At 33.8% G+C, this 26,252-nt stretch overlaps 1 protein-coding gene across 2 annotated transcripts; it reads left to right on the top strand.

The window, feature by feature from the left end:
* The first annotated feature begins 3,539 nt into the window (after window positions 1-3,539).
* Window positions 3,540-5,060, top strand: LOC149533203 (calcium-binding protein CBP-like). Of its 2 annotated transcripts, XM_089804333.1 has the most exons (6): window positions 3,540-3,658; window positions 3,689-3,909; window positions 4,093-4,139; window positions 4,225-4,397; window positions 4,555-4,573; window positions 4,779-5,060. In XM_089804333.1, the coding sequence occupies exons 1-6, from the start codon at window positions 3,612-3,614 to the stop codon at window positions 4,881-4,883; spliced, it is 612 nt and encodes a 203-aa protein (XP_089660459.1). In that variant the 5' UTR covers window positions 3,540-3,611; the 3' UTR covers window positions 4,884-5,060. The 2 variants fall into 2 exon arrangements, with proteins under 2 accessions (XP_089660459.1, XP_089660458.1); XM_089804332.1 differs by having other exon boundaries at window positions 3,540-3,909.
* The last annotated feature ends 21,192 nt before the right edge of the window (window positions 5,061-26,252 follow it).

Below are 26,252 nucleotides of genomic sequence, written 5' to 3' on the forward strand. Positions count from 1 at the left end.
TAGAAACAAGACACAAAGAAATTTGTCTAGACGTTCTGAGATAGCATCAGCTCCAATCCTTCAATTATTCCAAGTATAGAGACTATTAGAAGGCTTAACATCAAAGAGATGCAAAAGTGATATGTGTTGTTGAAGAAAAGTAGAAGAAGGCCCAAATCTAGCCAAACCACCTTGCTTCTCCTCTAGACTTAAAACTAAATTGAAGTCCCTTGCTAACACCCAAGGATGAAAAGGGTGATAATTTCTAACATATTGAATATGCCTCCAAAGTTCCTCCTTTCCCACAAAATCAATAGGCACATACACATTAGTAATCATGATTACCTCACCTGAGTCCAAAGTAGAAGCCACCATAGGGAGAGCTGAGTGCAAGAAGACACCTAGCCAAGGGGATAATTTTTTTGTGGATCCCAAAAGATAGCCAAACCACCAGCACTGCCCAAAGCCACAACACACTGGCATTGCCCACAAGTCCAAATACTAGAAACATGTTGGACCATAGACTCCACAGAGAGCTTAGTCTCTTGGATACAAAAAACATCATGAGAATGATTAACCACCAGGTTTTGAATAGCCTTTTGCTAGGGATGTTATATAACCCCTTAACATTCCATGAGAGAATAATCATTATTGAGTGCAATGGGGAAAATGAGCATCTAATGGTTTCGCTAACCCAGACTCTATCAATATATCTCCTATGAGTTTAATCTTCTCTTAGTCTATTTTGTGCCCACTCCTTAGAGGAGGAGTACAAGAAACTCACTTAAAGGGTCTATGCATCACCCCCACGGGGAGAGGAGACCCCTTACCCTTACCAAATGCTAGCACATCCTTAGCCAAGTCGGCTAGAACAATGTCATTATCCTCCAACACCATAGGTGTCACTAGAGCATCTAACATAGGAGCTACAAGGACCTCACAGTTTTGATGTACCACAACCTGGGATGCTCCACAAGAATCATTAGGTGAAAGTCCCACATCTAGGCAAACTGGGTCAGAAGAGACACTAGGAGGAATACCCTCCTTTAGATCCATACTACCCAACACCTCAAAGTGATTAAAACCTAAATCAAATATTCTATCTTTCAAAGGCCTCTTCTCGCTAGAATTCCATGAGAAGGCAAGGCAAGCAAACCCAAACTAGCACTATTGAAGGGAGATCCTTAGCAGAATTAAATCCTGAATGCTAGTGTTTGACAAATAACCCTACATTGTTGTAGAAATAAGGGCCTCTTTCAAAAACATGATCATGATTAGACATTCATGAGAATACAACAACAAAATAGTTATTCCCTGCCAACATGATCTCCATATCTCCTTCCACCTACCATGAGTGGTGGATCCATGATCAAGACCATATAAGGAAATCTAGATTCTAAGAAATTTGCATATCAAAGCATGCTTGGTCCAATATTCAATGTCCTCCATCACTGTTGCTATAGGAATAACTAGAATAGGGTGATCATGGCTACATGAAAAACAACCATTAACTTTTTTCATCTTGGAGCTCTCTCCTAAATAAAACAATTTAGATCACATTGCATGCATAGTTGGAGAAGAACCATTTGTCCTCACTAATGCAGAAGAAATCTTAGGCCCTACCATGCAAACCACAATTTCTAGATTAATGTAAAGTAGAATAATTCAATTAAATAATCCACCTTATTTCACTCATTGCTAAAAAAATTTATATGATAAAAGTGGACAAAAAAATAATATAAATCGAAAGGAAGAAATTAAGGCACATAGATGAGAATTAGTGAAAATAAAATTGATACTATATCAGATACTAATAGTAAGGATAAAGTGACACTAAAAGAAATTATCAAAAGAAGAAAATCATACATTTGTGTTCACATTTCAAATTGTTTGTACTTTAAATTAAATTGGTACTATATCAAATAAGGATAAATTAACACTACAAGAAATTATCAAAAGAAAATCACACATCTATGTTCACATTTCAGAGATATGGGATTGTCCTCAGGCCCAAAGAAGTTTTACCTTAAAAATAAATTGTATTGTTATCTTCATCTTCACAAAAATTAGATACATACTGTCACTTCGATTTGAATTTCTATTCAAGGTGATTTTTCTTCTTTAGATTTGTATTTGCAAAAATGTTGTTTACTTCTTAAAATTTGTATTCATAGAAATGTGTTTCATAATTTTACTATAATAAAACCAAATTCTATCAAGATACTGTATCTTAGAATAGTTTTAATAGTGTAAACAAATATTTATTACTGTAATATGTCAATTAGGTTTTGAACTTCAATTAGCATATATAATATTAAGAAGTTTAAAATTGAAACATCATAAAATATATGATATATATTTGTTAATATATTAATATGATATATATAGCATAATATGAACATTAAACTTAATAAAACTTTAATAATGTATGATAATTTTTTAATAATTCAATATATTATATAATGAGATTATAATACTATATTATAATTTTAGCAGTATAATATATTAGAATAAAATAAAATAAAATTTAAATAATATAAGTTTTTATTATTATGTGATTTTAGTAAGATATTTTATATATTGTATAATAAATTTAATTTTCATATATAATAGAAAAAATTAATACAATAAAGATTATCTCATAAAAAATTTGATATGGTGTATGAGGCATATTAATACAATATTATTTTGATATTAAAATATATATTTTTTCATTATTATTTTTATCTAATTAGTTTCTATATATTGAAATAAATTAAACCTTAATTCTTATGTTCTTCAAATATATTATTTCAAAAGATTTCGAAGAAGAAAGGAAACCCATTTTTTCAAGAGTACAAACAACCAAAATTCTTTGAAATAACATTTATAGCTATTTCAAGATTTAAGGCTCTAAATAACCTCCATATCCAACCTATTGTTACCTTTGAGAGGTATGATAAAATGTAGAATCACCTATTTAGAATTAAGGAGAAATTAGAGGAATGCCCACACTAAAACAACATGAATCAGCGATCGATTGAAGATGAGAATAATGCAAGTACTAATAAACATTTATTTTCTCAAAATTAGTACACAAATAGTGACATGCTAATGCATAAAACTTTGGGCTTTAAAGGTGCAAGTGCTAGTGCATAATATCATAAGAATTGTTAAAAGATGTTTCATCAAATAAAAAATAAAAACAAAAATACATGAACAATAGAAATATTATTATTTAAATTGCATCCAATCAAATGAGGACAGACGCCTCGCGAAGTGTTCTAGAATGCTTATTCTATCTTACAGGAAAAGTTGGAATTTTTCTCTTTGCATATATCTGCAAAAATCAAAACAAAATTCTCTGACAAAACTCGATTTCTTTCGGTGGGAAATTCCATACGCGACCTAAATTCGCTATAATTGAAAAGGAACCAAATTCCTAGAACTTAAGAATTTTCCTTTTCGATTGTCTCGAAAAAAGAAAAAAGAAATTCTCTCTTATCGGGCATTTTTCATCCACAGTCGATATCCGAATAACTGGGCATTCGTATATAAGCATACCTTGCAGCTGCATGAACATCGCGAGTAGCAGTACGAAGAGATCAGTTAAGAAGTTACAAGCATTTCTGTATCTCGAAGCATAAGCAACAATGGCTTACCAACAAGCTTTGTATCCACCTCCTCGAGAACAGCCATCCGATCTGTATCCACCACCCCAGTCATACGGCGATGTGTATCCACCTCAAAACAATAGAAAACAAACATTGTTCGCACCAGGCACTGACCCTGAGATCATCAGAGCCTTTGAAGCTTATGATGAGGACGACAATGGCTTCATCGATGACGAGGAGTTGCAGAAAGCTCTCTCCACAGCTGACTTGTCCTACAGCATCAGGACTGTACGCCTCCTCATGTTCAAGTACAACAACAAGAATCTCACCAAAATAGGTATCTCACTCATCTTCATATATTGCTTTTCGTTTCTTCTTATTGTTGTTTAATTCTGTAATTAATGGGCAACAATAGAGGAGTGGAATCATATATCCTTTTTTGTACAGTAGATTAAGTCAAACTGTATGTAAAGTGAGCTTAGTGTGGTTTTTGTTGTGTATGAACTATGAATGAATGCAGGACCGAAAGAGTTCACAAGCTTGTGGCATGATCTCCAGGCATGGCGGGTATGTTTCCTTTACCCATATTGCTGTGATCTACAATATTGTGTCATATTTAAAATGAACTGATTCATGAGTGCCACTTTTACAGTCAATCTTTGAGAAATTTGATAGAGACCGTAGTGGGAAGATTGACAGCGGTGAACTGCGGGATGCGCTTCGGCAATTGGGATATGCAGTATCACCACCAGTTATACAGCTTCTGCTTACAAAGTACGACAAGACAGGCGAAGAAGGGGGAATTGATTATGACAAATTCATCGAGTATGTTCTTTTACATCTCAAGACGTTTTTAACTCAATCCTAGTTCTTAGTAAAAAGGTTGAAATTGGTTCTCATTATCTATTAGTCTCTCTGTTTGGGTCACAAGTCGATATCTTACATCTTTTTTAACACTTTTTATTTTATATTTTATGTGCAGGTGTGGCATAGTAGTGAAGGTAGAGTTGATAAAAAATGATTGTGTTCTCCTTACATAAGAGACACCCCTTGTTTTACAAACCAAATGAAATTGGAGTCAGGGAAATGATGATAATGAACAGTAGTGATTTTTAATATTGTTAAGTATTCTACTTTAGGCTTTTCTACGCCTAGAGTTATGTCTATTTCAATATCTGATAAGTATATCACTTGGTCTTGTTACAGGGGCTGACTGAGAAGTTCAAGGAGAAAGACAAAAGGCGCACTGGCGCAGCCACTCTGACATATGAAGAGTTCCTGCTCACGGTTTTACCCTTCATTGTTGCATAGGCAGATGTAGTGACCAAACAGAGTCTTAATTTGCGTCAGAAATATATCTTATGCATGTGGCTCCTTTGACAAATCCTAAGAGATTTATAGTATGAATAATCCTTAAGAGATCTATATTGTCAAAAACTTTTATATTATATATTTGAGAAATGGAAGTATTTATATTATTAGACCTAAGACATCTATAGAGCGGTTTGATTTTCTAGATTGTTTCTTTTGTGACTGAAAGTTGATTTCACATAGATTTTTGATGTTCATAAAATAAGCCTGAGTCAAAATATAGATCTATATTTTAGAACTCAACTCAACTACATACTACTAATGTAATTATTTGAAAAGTAAAATGAAAAAAAATTAAATATTTCATGTTGAACTGGTAATAAGCTTAAATTCGCTATGAATCCTATTCCCAAGTTGCAACAACAAAGCTATAATAAAAAAAACAATGAAGCCTGCCTCAGTAGCACTCAGCTGCAAAACTATAAACACAACTGTGAGCTGACAATACCATATATTCATTGAGATATTGTTGTCCAACAATTGAATGATACACATATAATTGAGCATGAATTACGGAGATTATTAGTGTCTATGAAGGATAAATATTATGATATGAGTATAAGGAGATTCTACTTCTTGATTAGACATTGAAAAATGAAGTTTTACTCTAATTATTTTGTTTTTTATCATTACTATTATGTTATATTTTGTTAACACTTTCAAACAAAGTATATTATTTTGTTTAAAAAAAATTAGCAATGGTATAGGAATTTGATTTATAAGTTCGTATGAACTAATATAGATTAATTATATTGAATAAATTAAATTATTGAAAATTGTTAATTGAATGTCAAAATATAAAAGATAAATATAATAAACAATGTACTAAGTGCAATAACTAAAGATATGATTTCTTGATGTATATTTGAAATACTTTAGACATGCGTGCTCTTTTTTAGAGATCATAAAGATAAAACAATATAAAATGGACAACATATAAAAAATAAGTGAATGATGTAGAAAAATATTGAAATTTAAATTGTAAATAATAACAAAAAAAAAGATATTATAATTATTCTTCTCAAATGACATCTAAGGTATTGACTTTATAAACTATTTTTTTAAAAAATAAGTTTCTAATAGATTAAATTGAATTACTAATTTATTAAATGTAAGGTTATTAAAATTTACTTACAAAACTCCCTCCACCTAACTTTACATTTACATTATTAAAAAAAACTCTAAAAAAAGGTGTATTGCAATTAAGTAGACTTCTAAGTTTAGGCAAAGAAATATCTATTTATCTCACTTTGTACTAGAATTAATCCAAATTTGTCTTCTCTAACAAATGTTTTAATTATCTAACTATACATCAGTACTAACCCAAAGCCTCATGCATAGAAAAATATTTTGATTACCAAACACATAGTTATGTGTAGATAGTTTGTGAATTCAACAATCTATAAACCTCATATGTAGACCAAAAACTTACTAAGTTTGTTGATTCTACAATCAATAAACCAAAAAATTAATCCAAAAATTTTCTCAACATGAGAGAACATAAAGTTCTCACTAAGTCTTTACATAATGATAAACGTTTTCTCCAAAATTTTACAACATCTAATGTCTTTTTCTAGTTTTGTTTAAGTAATCCATCTTCTTTTATACAAAACACCATCCAGACACCAAGTGCACCCAAAAGAATACTTGGTCCCTTTACATCCTAAAGATGTTGAACCCTCTCTTTTCTTTAAGGACATTTAAATAAGAAAGTGTTTCTCATTTAATGAAACATCCCAAGTAGAACCTATCTTGGGATGATAATACCCTCCTCCATTTCCTCTAATTATAAAGCATTAACCTCTTCAAAAATCTATTTATTTAATGCCATAGGCTCTCAAAAAAAAGAATGTGCATATTTCAAGGTCTTGGCATTTGCAACAATGATGGCTCTAAAGGCAAGTAACATTTGACAAATTTGTAGTCATGATAAAATTAAATTTATAATTTTATACCATAGACATCTCAACAAAGTAACCAACTTTGAATAAATCTCTAATTGTACTCCAATTGCAATAATTGCAAGCTCATAATCTTTTACAGATGGTAATTAATATCCAAAATTTTAATATCATTATTCTTATTAGTTATGGAATAATTTTTAAAATTAAAATTTCTAATATCATTGTCCTTATCAGCTATGCGATAATTAAATTTGGGTTTGAAACTTCCTTTTATTAATAATATTTATTTAATACCTATAAGGCTTCATTTTGAAAATAATATTACTAATAATTGATAATGTTTATAAAATTTAATACAAGAAAGCTTTGGCTTGAATTTAAGGTCTAAACTTTTTTACAAAAATTTTCCTTATATGTAGAGTTAGCAACCTTTCACCATTGAAATAGTAGAGGATGGATGAATTCATGGATTTAATAAAGACTTATGGATTCAAAATTGTGAAATGACACTAGATTCAGGTATATTCTTAGAAAAAGAAATGTCACCTTATACTTTTTGTGTATAATATAGAAATTAAAGTTATTACATCTATGAAATGCTTTGATCCTTACAATAACATCACACATAAACTACAATATAAATTAATTGTATATTCATGTTGAGCTTATCTTTCTTTCACATGTTTATTTTTACTATCTACACTACCACTTCTTGTCTTTACAACAAAAATGCAAATCACATGCATACATTATTAACACTTCAATACCAATGTATAGCAATATTGGAAATTAATATTATTAATAATAATAAGTATTTTTATTATAATAATTTTAAATCATACAAACTTATAGATAAATTAATATAAAAAATCAATTATTTGAATTTTCATTTTTATAATTTGAAAATATCAATTTTTAGAACTATTCTTGATATGATTTACCTTTTTCTTAAACTAAAATAGCTCTACATTCCTTTATACTTTCATTGCATCTCATTTTGATTATTTTTGTAAATGGGGCCTCAGTTCAGTAAGTGAGGGTGGTCTTATAAGATATGTTAAGGGAAATTTAAGATTAGCATACGTAGCTAACCTGGATATACAAATTGCCAATTTTACAAAGGTGGGTGTGGCATATCATGCAATTGTTTTGGCTTTTCAAAAGTGACTTTACCATTCTCATCATTAAAGGTGTTGTCAAAATTATCAGCATTATACTTAGTGGGAATGTGTCTCTATGTTTAGATGGCACTTGACATCATCATTGAAAGCATTTAAGTGTTTTTTTTTTTTTTCTCAAATCAAGATTCAACACACCCTCAGCAAGGGAACAACTCAATAGATAGATTAGTTGCATTTATCACCTCATTGCTTCCATGCAAATGCAGTCTTCTTTTATGAAATCCTTGAAGAAGCTCAGCTTGTTATTCTTAGGAATCAACTTAGACATGTTGACTAAAGACTCAAACAATATCATCTTACACAAGATATCATACTACCCACTATAATTATAAAGCATTAGAAGAGAAATTTGTATTAGGAACATTTTATATTTTGTGTATATTTAGCATCAAATAAATATTCTGGTTTCTAGTAGTCACTTCTATTTTATTTTTGTTCTCCTCATTTTCTTCTTCAAACATATTAAGTATGTAGGGATAACTCATTCAAAAGGAGTATGATTAATGTGATGATTTTAGAAATGACCATATTCTCTAGTTGATTTTTTCTTGAGTGAATTTTGCCACTTATATTGATGGTATGAAGGGTTTTGATCAAGATTTATGAGAAAATATTTCTAAAGCATGGGACAAGGGTTCCATTTATATTTGTGGGGTTTCCTTCATAGTCTCTATGGAGACCATTTATGTGAATATTAGGTTCGTATTGGAAGGAAATAACATCCCATAGATTCAAAGGGTAATTCCAACATTGATTTCAAATTATATCTTTGTCCTAGGCAAAAGATTCTTTGTTTGCAAAATGGGTTCACTGGAGAAAACATGTTAAAGGAATAAAAAGATGTCACATTGGTGCTAATAGTATGTACATTATTTGTAATGGTGGGCATAAGTGGTTCCATTACCATATCTTTCTTATGTTTAACCATTTTTTCAATATGGCTAAATTAAACCTTTTGTTATTGATATTCTCTTCCCTTTCCTAGTTGCTAACTATTAGTAATATTAAGGGTGGGATCCCTCTTCATAAAGACCTCATCCATAGATTGATTATGGTAGCAAAAAGAAACTACAAATTACTAAAAGTTCAAATAAAATATTGAATTGAAAATGAGTTTCAGCCCCACTGTAGGCACCAAAGTATGTGTACAAAAAATGTGGACACTTTTATAAACCCTTCTATTTGAGATATTCAATAGATATGGAGTCCCAAATGGTGGCTTATACTTTCCCATCTTTGATGTGCAATAATCAAGTAAGAATACATAATCCTCTCAAACCATAAATGGAAGATTTAATAAATATCAAGTAATAGAAGAGCTAGTATCCATTATCCTCAAGATGAATACAAATGAAAAGTAAGTTAAATGAGATATGGAAGATTAAGCTAGGATAATATGAAGGAGCATAAGAAAATTAAAGCTGATCTAGCAAGATGCAAGATTACTCTTTGTGCTAATTACTTTAGTTTCTCTAAGATAAATGCAAAGAAATAACAACCAACCTAGGATGCAAGTACACAAAAGAGAGATAAGATAAAACTAATTTTTTAGAATGAAACAACAAAGAGAGATATGTGTTTGTGAGATGTGTGTGTGATATGTAAGAGAAAAATGAGAAATGTGTGTTGTGAGATGAGAAGAGGGTCTCACTTTACAGATTACTAGAAATGAATAGAGTATCAAGATTTAGAGGTAAAAGAAAAGGCTAAGGTTAAGAGGAAAAAAGAATGAGTGGCTGGGATTAAGAGACAAAACTTTGTAAAAGTTAAAGATTTCAGATTCATGGAGAAAATAAAAGAACTTGAAATGATTGAAGGAAAAAAAATTCAAGAAGAAAGAGAGTTGGGCAGCTTGCAAAAGGTGACTGTACACATGTTTAGAGATAAGAAAAAATTAATTACACTTTAATTAAGAAAAACAAGAGCATTTGAGTTAAATTTAATTTAATCCAAATAGATCCACCTTAGAAAAAGTGATTAAAGATAAGGAAGAATAAATTGTAATACTTTAACCAAGATTAAGAAAAATTTATTGAAGAAGAATTTAATTCAAATATGCCCACCTTGTCAATGGTCCTGTGATCTACTGGTGAAGATGAATGGCTCATAAAAGAGCCCACCAAGGATCAAGTCTTATTGAATGCAAGGCTCAGACATCATAAGGGATAAGGTTGGGATCATGCCCCAAGTGATTTAGATAGTGTGGATGCCTCTCAGTCCTTGGCTCTAAGACAAAGAGGTTTTAGGCACAAGTGGGCCCATATCAGGTTCCTAAATCATCTTCATGGTGGCCTTCGCTGGTTGGTAGCTCGCAGGCTCCATGCCCCACTAGGTTGGCTTGTAGGTCTGAACCCTCCATCAAAAAAAATACTTACCTTGGAAAAAGTGATTAAAGATAAGAAAAAAAATCACTTTAATGAAGGCGGAGATAAGAATTCATAAAAGAAGATAACATATTTGAATTAAAATAAATTTGTTTCAAGTGGGGAGAAATTCTCTCATTTCATTTTTTAGAAAAGTGATTTTCTTGTGCACTTGGGATAAAGAGGATTATTCAATTTAGTTAAAAGGGGACATGTTCTATTAATTAAATAAACTTAGGATAAGGTGGTCAAACTTTATGATGTACTCAAATAAATAATTATGTGATGATTTGACCACCAATTTTTTATTAATTAATGATGTAAAATTGATTAAATGCATGATGTGGTCTAGCATACACATTAAAAAATACTCAGAAAGGAGGCTTATAGTTTACTAGACCAAAATTGGGTGGTTACAACTCTTACATGTAATTCTATCAAAGGTATTTTTCAAAATACTACATCTAATTTTATATCTTTTGTGATGTAAATAACTATTCAACTATGTATGTTTTTATGAGAAAAATAGGAATAGTTTTCTTGTCTCTGGTGGGTTTGGCCCTCTTAATCTTATCCATTTTAAAAACATATAGTAGTTTAGAAAATTCTTAAATTATTTTCCCAACTTTTAATTTTGAGTAAATGAACCTTAAATTTCTCTTCAAAATTTAGGTTCACTTGATTTCAAGAAAAAGTGGCCACCTATGTCTCATTTTCACTCACCATCATGGTATACTTACCCAACTCCACCACATATTTTGACACACAAAAAGAAGGGAAAAAAAGGTTGGGTGGTGGGTGGTGAGGCAAGGGTTTGCCTCAGTCAAACACCTATTTAGTAATCAACCTTGAAATAAAATGAAAAGCATGTTGTCATGTAGAAGAGGTTAGATTTAGATACTAAAGTATATCATACCATCAAGATGAAATTACCTCTTTAAATGTGACTAAGTATGTTGATGGAATAAATATAACTCAACATAAAATCTAAAAAGAAAGCCATGTAAGATAAAACTTCATGTAGTAGATGTTGTAATTCACCATAAAGTTTGATTGGGGAAGAGAGAAAGAAGAAGAAGAAAGTTTGATGGATGAAATGTAGATCTCCTTCTATGATTGCAAACTCCTTTTCTTAGCCTCTAATGAGGAGAAAAGCTAGATATATGGAGTGAAACACCTTTATTGCATGATGGACATGAGGACTTAAATTCTTAATGGCTCTTAATGACTTCCTTGCATTTTAATGCTCGAATGCTTGGCTATGAATGCTTGGTAGCTTGCATTTTCTTGAATAAATCATGAATAACTTGCACTTGATAATGTTATAAAAAATGAGAGAAGGATGTGTCATTTTATACTATTTCAAGGCTCAAGTTTCATAACGGCCCCAAAATAAATATAGATGAGCGAAACCCAAAAATAAGTCAACAAATAACTTGCTCCAAGAAATAGGTCGATAGGTTGACTTGTTCCAGGAAAATCAAGCTCACATTTTTCGAGGGTGTTGGAGAAGGTGAGAAAGAATAGAGAGAAAAATTGCAAGTTGTTAGAAAATCAAGGGAGATCCCAAAATCTTAAAAAAAATGAATGGGCCCTCAGTAATTAAATGAATTATGGGATTTGTTGGTGTAAATACATATTTACAATTTACACTTTACTTAAGTTTACTTAGGTTAATGCATTATTTGGTTATATTGCATTATTTTATTATTTATTTTGTGAGACACTTAGGAGTTTGTGCACCATTATGAGTTGTCATGTTGACAACGCAAAAGTGTGCAACTCTAATTCAGCACATGGTGTCTACAACACTAGATTTTGCATCATTCACTAAGGTGTCATATAGAAAACATAGTTATTTGCACTCCTAATTTAGCACATGGTGTCTACAACATAAATTTTTGTGCTACACCATTGTAGGCTTATCCTCCCATCATCGTACTTACTTTCATGCTTAATGTAGAATGACCCATATCTGGTGGACATGTGCTTGGTTGTATGACTTATCATGATGCTAATTCATAGGCATTCGAGATGCATCTCAAAGGCCTTTGTATATAGGCACTCCTAGTGTACTTTACCCATATTAAATCAAATACATATTGATATTTCGATCATACTCTTTCTGGTCAGCAATTGTACTTGTGTTTGAATTCTTTATTCTTAGGTGAATTTTTCCCTAATAAAAATTCTTACATGGTATTAGAGCTTGGAGAATCTCTCTTTACATAGCCATTTGAGACCATTGTTTCTTTAGCACATCGACCCAAATCTAGAGTACAGTAGAAATTGGGAGCATCTTGAGCTAGAATAGACCTCACCATTACATCCAAAATGTCAATTCGATGAAGATCAGCTATAAATTCACCTACCCTAGGCCAAACTCAATTGTGAGGAAGCTTTTTTTTGCAAATTGGCACTTGAAGGCCCTGATTTGCAAGTTTGGATATGATCTTTTAGATCTACAATTTAATTTTATTCAAATCTACAATTTTTCTCTACCATTTTCATCTGTATCTTTCCAAAAAAAAAATTGCCCTTTAGGTAGCAAAGATTTTTTTTTTGGTACAGGCACTAGGCAGTCACACCCCAGCCCTACACTTATGCAAAATATTCTATAGAGAATATTCTACATTGATTGGTGCCATTAACATTCAAATTTCCTAGTAGACAAATTATAACAGTCTTTGCACAAAATTTGACAATGGAATCTGGCATTTACACCGGTCGGACAAACAACTAGCTAGTTCTCAAGCCACTGACGATGAGGAAGACACTTCGGCAAGTTTCAACCCAACACCAGCTTTGCTTTTATTTTCAATCTAGTGGCTATTTCTTTTTAAACACCAATGCTAGTGTTTTTGCATGCATATGGGATCTTTTCTTATGTTCTTGGTCGCAATGGAGATAATCTACCCTCGATGAAGATAATCTGGCCCCTACATTCCTAGCGTATAGTTATTTGGTAGCCTTGAGCCCACGTGAAGTCCCTTCCTACCATGCGGCCTATGGCCTACATCACCCTGCATGCCATGTAGCGAAACCTCCTATTGCCACACAAATTCTTTAGGGCTCCACCACATAAGACACTTGGTCCACTCAACTGCCCAAATGGACATCCACATCTACTCCAATTAGTTTGGACTGACAGCCACATCACACTAAACACATTAGAAGTGAAGACACATGTTCTCATTGCCATGTTGGATCTAGATCACTAGCGCACTTGCCACATCAGCCTATTATGTTAGCTAGATTTTTCCACATAAGCAACATGTGTTGCCCTATCACCTTTTCTATATAGTGCCACATATCACCTTTCTATATGTGTGTATAGCCGAGTCAACATTTAACAAAGTTAAATTTGATGACTTTTTGACCATCATTTCTAGGGATTTTCTAGCTACAGTGATAATTGTTTGACTATCAAATTTAAGCTAGCAGTCTTTAGGCTAGACCCCTCTTTAGATGCGTCTTTTATTTTGTAGCCTAACTTTGAGCGGCCATAACTCAGTCATCTAGACTCCAAATTAGGTGCAATTTTTTTTAATTTTACATAGAATGTTCTTTTTTTGTTTTGGTGCAAGGATTTTTTAGAAATTGTGTTTTTTGGTGACTATACCTATTTAATCCTGCATTTTACAACTTGGAACACTTTGTACGGGCTCATTTGGACACTTTTTTAGGTTCTATTTTTTTGAAAGTGCATTATTTTTCATTTACTTTCCAAATCTATAGTTAGATTCTAGGGTTGTGTGGACAAAAGTCTCACTTTTAGAATTAGGGCATTTTTTGCATTGTATTACTTGGATTACTTTTCAAAATTGGTGTACATCTAAGCTACATTGCTTAGTGATAGATTTTGGTCTCAAAATGTAGTTGTAAATAGCAAAACTAGAAGTCCACTTTGTACATTTTGACAAGTGGCCTATTGTACATGCACTAAATATAAAGTGCCAAAAGCATCATTTTTGGGGTAGTCTTTTGATTGAGTGAAAAGGGGGGTGTGTACTATATTTTTTGTGTCTCTCTTGTGTGCTCTTTTCATTTTCTACATCATGGGTTCACCTAAAGGTCCACTTCTAACTTCATGCAAGTATTCTACATGGAAAGATATTTTATGGAGTAGATTAATGGAAAAAGGTCTAAATCTTTATGTTGATGTTACAATTCCAAAACCCACTAATGCTAAATAACTCATTGGTTGGAGAATTATAGACAATCAGGCTTTAGGAATCATCAAGAGTTGTGTACATAGAGATCTCTTCTTCCACATTTCTAGTTTCACAGAATCCAAACATGCATGGGACAAACTTGAATCATTATATGGTAAGGTGGATGAGGAAAAGGGATTTCAGATTGAGGATGATCTACTTCTCTTGGATCCAAAGAACTTTGACACAATTCAAGATTACATCAACAAAGCCAATGAGTATAGGGCACTACTTAAAGATTATGGAAATCCCATGAAGGATGACAAGTTGATTCATCAAATCCTAAAGAGGCTACCTTCAGAGTATGCTTCCTTTGTTTCAAGTTATAAGACTCACAATTTGACCATGGGAAGTACTTTCCAAAAGCCTACATTTGATGCATTTGCAAAGATGTTGATTGTTGAAAAATCTCACTTGATAGATTTGGGACCTCTCACGACATCAAAGACCAAAGAATTGGTGGCAAGTGATGAGAACCAATCAAGTCAAGGAGGAAAAGGTTCTAATAGCAAGAAGAAGTAGTGGAAGTAGAAATCACAATCTAAGACACAAAAATCCTCCTCACAGCAAGGCAGTTCTTCTTCCAACAAGAAGGGAAGTAATGAAAAGAAGAAAAAACTTTTTTGTGCATATTGCAAGAAGCCAAATCATGGTGAGCATCATTGCAAGACAAAGAGAATCAATGAGCTGGAAAACCTACACAAGAAGAAAAAAATTCAAGTGCTAGGTACTTCCAAGGATTCAACTCCAACCTCTTCAAAGGGAAAAGGGCAAGCACTTATGGAAAATACAAGTTCTTCTTCAGAATGGATTCTTCACTCTAGTGCATCCTATCATATGGGTTCTTTAAAGGGAGACTTTTCTTCATTGAAGCAATCAAAGGTACCACACATCTTTGTGGGAGATGATACTAAAATGGAAGTTGAAGGGAGAGGACACGTGGAAATGGAAAATGGGAAATTAAAAGATGTTCTCTATGTTCCAAATCTTAGCTCTAATCTCCTCTTAATTGACCAAATCACTCACCTTGAAGATGGGAACAAAGTTGAGTTCCTTCCAAATTCAGTGATGGTGCATAGTCTTAAAGATGATTCATTGCTTGCAGTGGGGGAATTCAATCATGACAAGAGGCTTTATTCATTCTCCCACTCTATGCCTAAGTCTCCTTCACATGCCTTGTTAACTCAACCTAATTCACAAATCAAACTATGGCATGAGCAGTTTGGTCATCTAGCCTTTTGCTATCTTCAACAACTTTGCTCCAAAAACATGGTCAAAGGTCAACCTAACATCAACTTTTCTATGGGTGAGTGTTCATCATGTTTAGTAGATATGCATCTTGAGGAGAAGTATGATTAAGGGAAGTCTTCTAGAGCACCAGTTGTTCTTTAGTTGGTTCACATGGTTTTAATAGGTCCTTTTGCTATGACATTAGTCAGCTAGGGTTGCTACATCCTTACTTTTGTTGATGACTTTTCACACTTCACATGGGTCTACTTCCTTCATCACAAGAATGAAGTGGTTGATAAGCATCAAGCCTTTAATATTCATGTTTAATATTTAGTCTACGCAAGATAGATGTTGTAGCTATGAGGATTTGAACTCTTAAGTCCATAGCAAGTTGTATGACTAAAGCCGAGTCTCTCAATTGTTTACTTGAAGTCAAAGCCATTAGTAGTGCCACTCACATACTTAATAGGTCTCCTCATAATGCCTTAGATAGGAAGACTCCTTTTGAGGCAAGGTGTAGTAGAAAACCAGTTGTGAGTCACTTCAGAGTCTTTGATTGTCTAGCATGGGCAAAAATATCTTCCAAGGGATGCAAGGAACCACCACCTAGGCCTTGTACTTTCATTGGGTATGAAGATGGTGTTAAGGCTTACAAAATTATTTATCCTAAGACTCATGAGATCTTTGTGGAGAAGGATGTACACTTTGAGGAAAGTTCACCCAACTTATCCTCTAATCCTCTCTACACTTCATACACCATGGAAATTGATAGTGACACTAGCGATAGTGCTTCAACAAATTTAGATATGTGGGGTTCTATTGATAGTTGTAGTGAGAGGTCATAACATCAGTATAGTTCATATTCATACATTGCCATAGTGATAGGTGCAACTCAATAGGGTACACCTTGTCTTTCAGCTCTAGTGGCAGTTGATGACTACATAGCAAACATTTTAGGTTTGTTTGTGCAGTCACACATAGAAGACATAGGAGACATCCTTGATGATTTGTATCTTCTCTTTGATGAAGATGATACTTCTACAATTGTTGTGAGGGCTCATTCTAACCCTCATGTCCATCATCTACATGATCAATCTTCATAGGTTGATGTGATTGTGAATCCTTATGAACAATAGTTGTCAAAGGTCTCTTTATCAGTTGAGGAGACAGATGGATCATTGGGACAAGTTCTATAGACATCCTTGCTAGATCTACATTTTTTCTATTCAATAGTGTTCGAAGGGGCAATGACCAACATCAACATAGGGACACTTGAGTAGGTTTTATGGCCACCATATTGTTAGAGTAATTATTTTGTTTCACTTATTAATTAGATCATCTTGATTTAGTTAATTAAGTGGTTTATTACTCTAGTTGTTAAGCTTGCTTTTAGGTGCATATAATTAATATTTTATATTAATTATAATGTGCAAACCTAGTTAGGGTTTCATGATTCCTTTTATAAGGATTCACCTCTTTGTATTTTTTCATTCACTTATTGGATCATAATAGAGATTGCTCTTTGCATGTTCATAAGATGTTTCTGGCCTTTTGGCTTCCATGATTTTTTTTTGCTTCTATTTTTTGCTTTTTCCATGTGATAGGGTTATGCATGCAAGTGTTCTTGGGAGATAAGTTTTTCACCTAATCTAACAATATCTTTAGGATTTTACCTTTTCCATTGTTTCTTCTAAAGGGAAGGAACATCATTCAACACTTATGGACCAACTTCTTCCTTCGAGTAGCAAGCATTGGTCAGCATTCTTCCTTTGGGGGTGGGGGGGGAACTAACTTGTCTCTCTTCCTCTTCTTTCTTATTGGGGGGACTTTTTCCTCTTATGAGGTCCTTTTCTTCTCATTCTTCACTATTGTATATACTTGATGTATGTTGTAATGGGGGGGTCTTGATTACTCCATCCATCCATGCATCTAGTATTTTCATCTCTCTTTTTGGAGGAGGGTTTTTCCCATGAGGTTTTTCCTCTTTCTCTACTTTATCTAAGATTGCATTTTCATTATCTACATGGTTACCTAACATGGAAAAGTAGCTATAACCCATCATCCATTTAATTCTATTTCTCGTAAGCTTAAGGGCATTCCCATAAGTTGCACTTAAGGGGGGGTTTTGGTGTAAATACACATTTACTATTTACACTTTACTTAAGTTTATTTAGGTTAATGTATTATTTTATTATTTATTTTGTGAGACACTTAGGAGTTTGTGCGCCTTTATGAGTTTAATCATGTTGACAACATAGAAGTATGCAACTCTAATTTAGCACATGGTGTCTACAACACTAGAGTTTGCATCATTGACTAAGTTGTCATGTAGACAACATAGTTATTTGTACTCCTAATTTAGCACATGGTGTCTACAACATAAATTTGCATACTACACCATTGTAGGCTTATCCTCTCATCATCACACTTACTTTCATGCTTAATGGAGGATGACACATGCCTAGTTGTATGGCTTATCACGATGCTAATTCCTAGGCATTCTAGATGCATCTTAGAGGTCTTTATATATAGGCACCCCTAGTATACTTTAATCATATTGAATCAAATACATATCAATATTGTGACCATACTCTTTCTGGTGTATAGTTGTGCTTTTGTTTGAGTTCTTTGTTCTTGGGTGAATTTTTCCCTAAGGAAAATTCTTACAAGATTAAATGAGGAAATGATGCCTAGAAGTGATATTCAACCTTGAGTTTAATATAGATTGAAAGAGGAGAAGGATCCATATTTGAATTTTAAGTATGCATCTAAGTCCAATATAAAGTCCTACCATAAGAAACAAATTAGAGTAGACACAAAATTTGTTGGATACAATTGTTAATTGTGTATTTTCTTTGATGTTACAATAAATGTCATATCAGTCATTAGACAGAGTCTACCGAGCTCAGATAATCTGCAAAGCAATTTACAGTGTCTACCCAACATTCCTGAACATAACAAAGAAAACCTAACGTTTACCAAGCTCACTCGATTATCAAAGGAAAAGTGGTAGAAAGTTAGCTTCTACCGAGCTCCCAAGGTTAACAAAGAAAAGCTAATGTTTACCGAGCTCACTCGGTTATCAAAGAAAAAGTGGCAGAAAGTTAGCTTCTACCAAGCTCCCAAGGTTAACAAAGAAAAGCTAATGTTTACCGAGCTCACTCGATTATCAAAGAAAAAGTGGTAGAGAGTTAGCTTCTACCGAGCTCCCAAGGTTAACAAAGAAAAGCTAATGTTTACTGAGCTCACTCAGTTATCAAAGAAAAAATGGCAGAGAGTTAGCTTCTATCGAGCTCCCAAGGTTAACAAAGAAAATCTAATGTTTACCGAGCTCACTCGGTTATCAAAGGAAAGTTAATGTCTACCAAGCTCCAAAGGTTTTAAAAAAAAGTTAATATCTACCGAACTCGCAAGATTAACAAAGGAAAGTTGATGTTTATCGAGCTCCCAAGGTGAACAAAGGAAATTTAATGTTTACCGAGCTCCCAAGGTGAACAAAGGAAAGTTAATGTCTACCGAGCTCACAAGGTCAGCAAAGAAAGATCAGTGCTAACCAAGTTCACTCATTCTCCAAAGGATTTTTGCAGGGTCTACAGTGTTTACCGAGTTTCACTTGGTTAACACTAGAAAACCATGTTAGAGCAGTGGTTACTGAGCTAGGTCGGCCAGCAAAGGATTTTATTGCTTTAATATTAAGTTCAATTGTTCCATGCAGCCGACTGATGTAATGATTCTTTTAGTTTTTGTAACTTATATTTGAGCCAACTTGATAATCTGAAAGATATATATTTAGATGTTCGAGTCATGAATTAAAATGTGAGAGTGAATATATGGATAAGGATGGAATAAGTGAATTGAGTGAATTCTGATGAAGGATTGGATATCTTGGAGGAGATGCAAAGTTGTATTTGATCAGCTAGGATCTAGTAAAAGTAGAACAAAGATCTATAATAAAAAAAAGATAAGTTTCATATCACTTAGGTCATCTCATTGTTCCTTTCTAACCATAGTAACAGTGAATCTAGAATCTCTTAACAGAGTTGGTTTAACAGCCATTTTGTAAATCCTCTAACAAGGTGGCAGTTTAGTTGAATTGTTCTCAAGACCTCTAACCAGGCCACTCCTAATAGGATGATTAAATCCTTTAAAAAGGTCACACCTAACAGTGTGTTTTGTAACCTTTAACAAGGTTAGCTCCTAATAGGGCTCACTTCAGAAGAGTGAAAATTGGTGACTAGTTACTTGGTGGTTTTTCCCATATTGGGTTTTCACGTTAAATCTAGTGTCTTTTGTGTTTATTTATTTTAATCTTTGCGAGCATATTAATGACTATGAATGCTAGATAATCAGTAATTAGTTAATCTACCAAGTTACAGTAATCCTGCACTGTTTATCGAGTATCAGCAGAAAGTAAAGACATCTAAGGGATTTTTTTTGGAATTGAATTTTGTGGTAACTGATTCACCCCTCCCCTCTCAGTTATACTAGGGGTGCCTGTATATAAAGGTCTCTAATATGCATCTAGAATGCCTAGGAATTAGCATCATGATAAGCCATACAACCAAGCACATGTCATCCTCCATTAAGCATGAAAGTAAGTGTGATGATGAGAGGATACCAATTGTTAGAAATATTCAAGATAAGGTAGGTTACTGAGAGGGGGGAGGGAGGGGGTGAATTAGTAACTTATAAAACTTTTATCTTATTCAACATTTTAACCATTCACCATTCATTTATCTAAACTACTACATAACTGAAGGAACAAACATTCATTGCACATGTACACAGAGATTTGGTGATCTAGAAACCTTCCAAATAGAAAGTAAAACTGGGGTGGGGATGATACCCAAAAAACTTCAATACTGCAGTATAAAGTTGGCCAGTTAAGGCTTACAATGATCACTTCTATTGATCTGCCTTGTTAGGAGCAAGTAGGACTGCTAGATCCACCTTGTTAAAGGATTTACAAACATACAGTGAAGTATGCACTTTGTTAGGAGATTTACAGAAAGACTGTTAGGTCCACCCTGTTAAAGGATTTATGAACTGATTCACCTGTTAGGATGAAGCAGTGGATCTTCTTACAACTATTTTCTAATAAGATCCTTTTTGCATTGATCACCTAATGTGATAGATATACCTTTTCTGCTCCTATGTTGACCTTGTTGTGTTCCTTTTTAATTCTGCTAATAGTTTTAATATCCTCTGTACATGCGAACATCAATCTTTTCTTTTATACACATCATTCCTTTTACAAATGATATCATACATTATATATATACCATTCCAATATTTACAACTACAAGGTCAGCTAAAACATAAGTGAACAAAACATTACTGAGTTGGCTAGATAGTAGAAAACTCGAGTTCCTTAAGTTGACTCAGTGACCTTTTGATACTCGTCATCCACTACATCTCGGTAGAAGTAGACGCTCGGTTCATACTAGCCACACAACATTGCTTGGAACTTGGTAACCATTGGTGACTTGGTAGATATAGTGTCACTCAGTAGAAGCTAACTTCTTCATTTACCTTGCTGTGCTCGGTGAACACTGAGTCCTTTATTTACCTTCCTATGCTCGGTGAACACTGAGTCCTTTATTTACCTTCCTTTACTCGGTAAACACTAAGTTCTTTATTTACCTTCCTGTGCTCAGTGAACACTGAGGTCTTTATTTACCTTCCTGTGCTCGGTGAACACTGAGTCCTTTATTTACCTTCCTTTGCTCGGTGAACACCGAGTTCTTCATTTACCTTGCTTTACTTGATGAACATTGCTAAACTGCCCATTCACTCGGTATCCTCTGAAATGCTCGGTGAGAACTGTTTACCTGCTGAACTTTATAAGGTAACCACTGAATGCTTGGTATACACTATAGACTAAGTGATGAGCTTGGTAAGCATTCAGAATCAAATAAGTGTTTGCACTAATGACAAATATATCATAATTTCAACAATCTCCCCCTTTGGCATTAGTGACAAAAACACTTATGAGCCAAAACTTATGTGCAAAATTTGATGTACTAATTTACATATATCTCCCCCATAATTATCCACATAGTATTTACAAGTATCTCTATCTTTACACAAGACTTCCTTTACTTACATATATCTCTTTTCTCTTCTTTGGTACTCTATCTCCCCCTTTTTGACAATAATGCCAAAGTAAACAATATGTATTTACAAAAAAACACCAAAATAAGAGATAAACTCAGAATGTACCTTGAGAATAAGAGCCAAAGTCTTATCCCGATTTTCTTGCAAAATTTTACAAGTGGAGAGTGCTATCTGAACTTCAGCTGAAAGTTCAATCACATGATCTGCAACTGAAAAATTGTTGTCATGGATCAATGTGTTGGAGTAGGCAATGTGTTTTTGCATTGTGTCCATGATAGGAAGAATCATATTCTGAATGTCAATCAATGTAGATCTGATCCTTGCTTCCTCTCTCAACAATTATGCCTACTTTTCTGACAAAGATCTGATTCTAGGATGATGGGATGAACTTGAATTGGGGTCAAGTTGCAGCATTTGGGCACTGACCTTCATATCCTCATCAATTTTATTCAATTTTTCTTTGATCTCCTTGGTGTACTCGGTAACATCACAAAGTTTGGCAAAAAGTGAAGTTACATTATTAAAAGAATTTTCAAGATTGACCAAAATTGTGGACAATTCTACTTGTTTTTATTGCAATGTGCTGAGCAATGTGCTCAAGCACCTTATTATCAAATTTTCTTTCAGCCTTTTCAATTAATTTTTTTTGGCAAGAGGTGTCCTCATTGAATTTATTTACACCCTCTTCTAACTAAATCAAAATGTGTTGAGTAGAATCTACTTCAACACCTATAGCTTCTGTAATTATATTCCTAGCATTCTCAATTATTCTATACTCCTTATCCCTTTAAAACCTTAACTACTTCTGCATAGCTTTAATCTCTATTAGTTGACTAGCATACCTCATTTCTTCAATGGTAGCATTTTTGTAGTCAACTTTTGGAATCACTATCTCTGTGTCTAAGTCAATATCCTCAAGAATTTCTTTTCCAGTGACTAGAAGTCATAATGGTTGCTTTTTTTTGGCTTTTGTGATGACTGGTTTGACCTTGGGAATGGACACAATAGTGGAGATGGAAGGACTAGCAGTGAAAACTGGGATACTTGAGGATTGAGTGCCAATAGGAGTATTTACCAGATCAAAAATTGGAACACTTCCCAAACATGATGATACACTCGGTAATGCAGTATCTGATCTAACTAGATTTGAAGTAGATGTAGATAATGCAGACAAAATTGTAGAACAAGCTGGAATATTTTTAATGGGAAGACTAATTGGTGCAAAAATTGGTGCTAATGTAGCTGACAAAATTTTAGAACTTACTGCTATACCGACTGAAGATGATGGAGCTAAGGAGGCTAGCTTGGTAGCTAAAGGAGAGGGTTGCAGCTTGGTAGATGAAGTGGTAGGCATTTCCATTGATGATACCTGGAGGTGTGATGAGGCAAGTGCAGATGATAAATATGATGTGGATGTTATCAAACCTGCTGAATCTGACTCCAACCTTGATAATGTGACAGTTTTAGGTGGAGAGTGAGGAAGGGATGCAATGACTACTACTGTAATTTTTACTAGATCATCTTCCTCCTTATCTTCCTCTTCAACTTCTTCCTTCTTGTTTTCTCCCATTAATGCATGTAGCTCACCTAGTGAAACTGTGATAGATGGAGTGTCATCAATATCCTCACTATCACAGCTGTCATCATCCTTGATTTCCACTAGGTCTTCACTGGGCTTATGTAGATGATAGATATTTTTTTACATGTTTGTAGCATCATTTACAACATGCTCAATTTCTTTGATCAAAATTAAACATGTGTGAAATCTAATCATCATTTTTCCTTCATGGTTTTTCATTGCAGTTTTTACTTCTGCTCCAATGAGACTTGGTTGAAGATTCTTCAGGGATTGCTCATATATGTCTTTTACCATTTGGGTTACTAACTCCCATCTTGGTTGCAATCTCTCCAGTAGTTCCTTTGAGATTTGGGAGGCAAGCTGGTTTGGGGAGTATTTCTATTTACCCATCTTACTTAGTACCAGTACCTCTATCTGCATTTTCTCAACATCTGTTCTAGTTTCAAATGTCAATGCTTTGAAATTTGTGATGCCAGCTCCTTCTTCCAATTTTTTTAACCTTTCATCAAATGTAGGTGTAGGCCTGACCAATATAGGTTCCTACTTACCTTTTTTGGTCCTTCTGGTAAATACTGCAGTAGGCTTCCTTTTAGGTTTGGTAATTATTACCTTACCTTTCTTCTTTGGAGGTTCTTCTTCAGTTTCTTGTTCTTCTTTTTCTTCTTCTCCTCCTTCTTCTTCATCTTCTCCTTCATCCTCACCTTTTCCTTTTGTTAGCATAAGAGGGCTAAATGCAGTTTTCAATTTTGCTATCTTCCTCTTACCTTTACTTATGGCTTGTGGTAGCTTGATTTCAAGCTTAATTCTGGCCTTTGCTTCATCATAGGTTCTAAAAATTTGTTGCCTTGGGTTTACTGGCTCATTTACTAGTGCTTCTATGATGTCTCTAGCTTCATCAATATTTACCTCATAGGAAAGAGGTTTTACCCATGCAACTCGGGGTTTGACTGCCTGGATGTACACCTTATCACAATCAACCATGAAGCATACATCATCTTTGTAATCTTCAACTTTGGTGGAATCTGGAACCTGTTATTCATTCTCTCCTTGAAATCTTCAAAATAGTTGTCCATGATGCTATCAAAATTTTCACCCATCTCTTCTACAAACTTATTTATTTGATACAAAATTGGAATGTCTTTTCTCCATATGACAATTCCTTGAGATGGAAAGAATTTTTGAATGTAGAAAAATAAAAAAATCAATAGAGAACCAAATTTACAAGAGTTATTCTTGGAAGTCCTTATACTATGCATATTTTTATTCAATTGTTTCAGCAGTACCTCGGATAGATCAAGTTCAAGGTTTTTCTTTACAACCTTAAGGGCTAAATCCATAGCTTCACAAGGTACACTATTCAATCTACTGGAACTATATAATTTATATGCAATTACATGAATGTCAAATCTTAGTTTGACATCAAATACAATGTTTACTTTTAAACCTCTACCATCCCATTTGACTAGGGTTTGCCTTTGTAACTCCTCCTGACTTAGGGTTTTGGTGCTTTTGGCTTTGCTGAGCATAGGGAGACCTGTGATTTTGTGAATCATTTTCTTAGTGATTAGCACTGGCTGCTCTAACCATAATTGTCCATTATGTACCTGACTCAAGATATACCTAATCCATTTGGTTTGGAAGTTTCTAGGCATATGCGAGATATGAGTCAATCCTTTGGTTTCAAGATGTTTGAATTCAGGTTTCAAAGATCCATCTACACTCATTTCACCTAGGGCACTGTCCATTTCTAGGTTTTTAATTTCTTGAATAGAATATTTGAAATGAGTTTGAATATCATTGATAAGAAGTACCTTAGGGGGTATTTGTGATTGAGCTCCAGTTGGGTCTAGTGATTCTGCAACGGTTAGAACAATCTTGAAATTGGGCACTTTCCATTCTATACTCTTTACTAACATCTCTGAACCTCTTTTTTCCTTGCTATTTCTAGTGCTTGCAGATGCCATAGATGCTCGATAAATATAGGAAAATCTTGAACAAATTCTTCGCTTGAAATTTTCTTGGAATCACTTGGGATTTGCTCTAGATTCACTGGAAATCTTTTAGCTCTGAGTATTCTTAAGTCACAGTGAAAAATGAAATTGAATTTTTCCCTTTTGATGAAAATGTTGTCATTAATGCTCGATACAAAGGTAGATGAGATGACATAGTGCTTGCCAGTCTGTCATTGCTCTACTCGGTAAAGCTTTGGTACTCGATGATCAAACAAAATCTTTTATACTTCCAACCTAGCTCAATAAAGTCTTTGATCAACCTTGCTCGGTAAATGCAACACGGTGAATGATAACTTTTCTTTGGTCCTTGAACCTGAAATACTGATTTGATCATTTGCACTCTTTCACTCTAGAACTACTTGAGATGTGGCTTGATGATGTAGTTCTTGATTCTTCTTAAATCTAATTGGAAATGGTGGAGTCACCCATTTCTTGAGTGACATAACCATCATTTGAATTGTCTTGCTCGATAGATTTAGGAATCCATTGTTGTCTCATCTACTTCCAAATTTTATCAACTTTAGCTTTCTTTTCATCTTCAATTCTTTCAGTATTCATGCAATTCTTGGCTATATGACCAAGTTCTGTACATGTATAACATCTTACTGTTGTATCTCTTTTCCTCAAGTGATGCCTTGAACAGTCTTTGCCGACATGTCCATATTCTCCACAATAATGACATCTGCACCAAGTATTGTAGTCCCATCCA

The sequence above is a fragment of the Cupressus sempervirens genome, chromosome 10 (assembly GCF_028749045.1).
Source record: "Cupressus sempervirens isolate cs-2001-9-10 chromosome 10, ASM2874904v1, whole genome shotgun sequence".
NCBI classification, from domain to species: Eukaryota; Viridiplantae; Streptophyta; class Pinopsida; order Cupressales; family Cupressaceae; genus Cupressus; species Cupressus sempervirens.

What these genes read in the sequence shown, in the direction of transcription:
- LOC149533203 (XM_089804332.1), top strand. Translation starts at nt 3,612, where the DNA reads ATGGCTTACCAACAAGCTTTGTATCCACCTCCTCGAGAACAGCCATCC. An exon ending in CAAGAATCTCACCAAAATAG is followed by an intron (nt 3,910 to 4,092) that starts GTATCTCACTCA and finishes GAATGAATGCAG; the next exon opens with GACCGAAAGAGTTCACAAGC. An exon ending in ATGATCTCCAGGCATGGCGG is followed by an intron (nt 4,140 to 4,224) that starts GTATGTTTCCTT and finishes CCACTTTTACAG; the next exon opens with TCAATCTTTGAGAAATTTGA.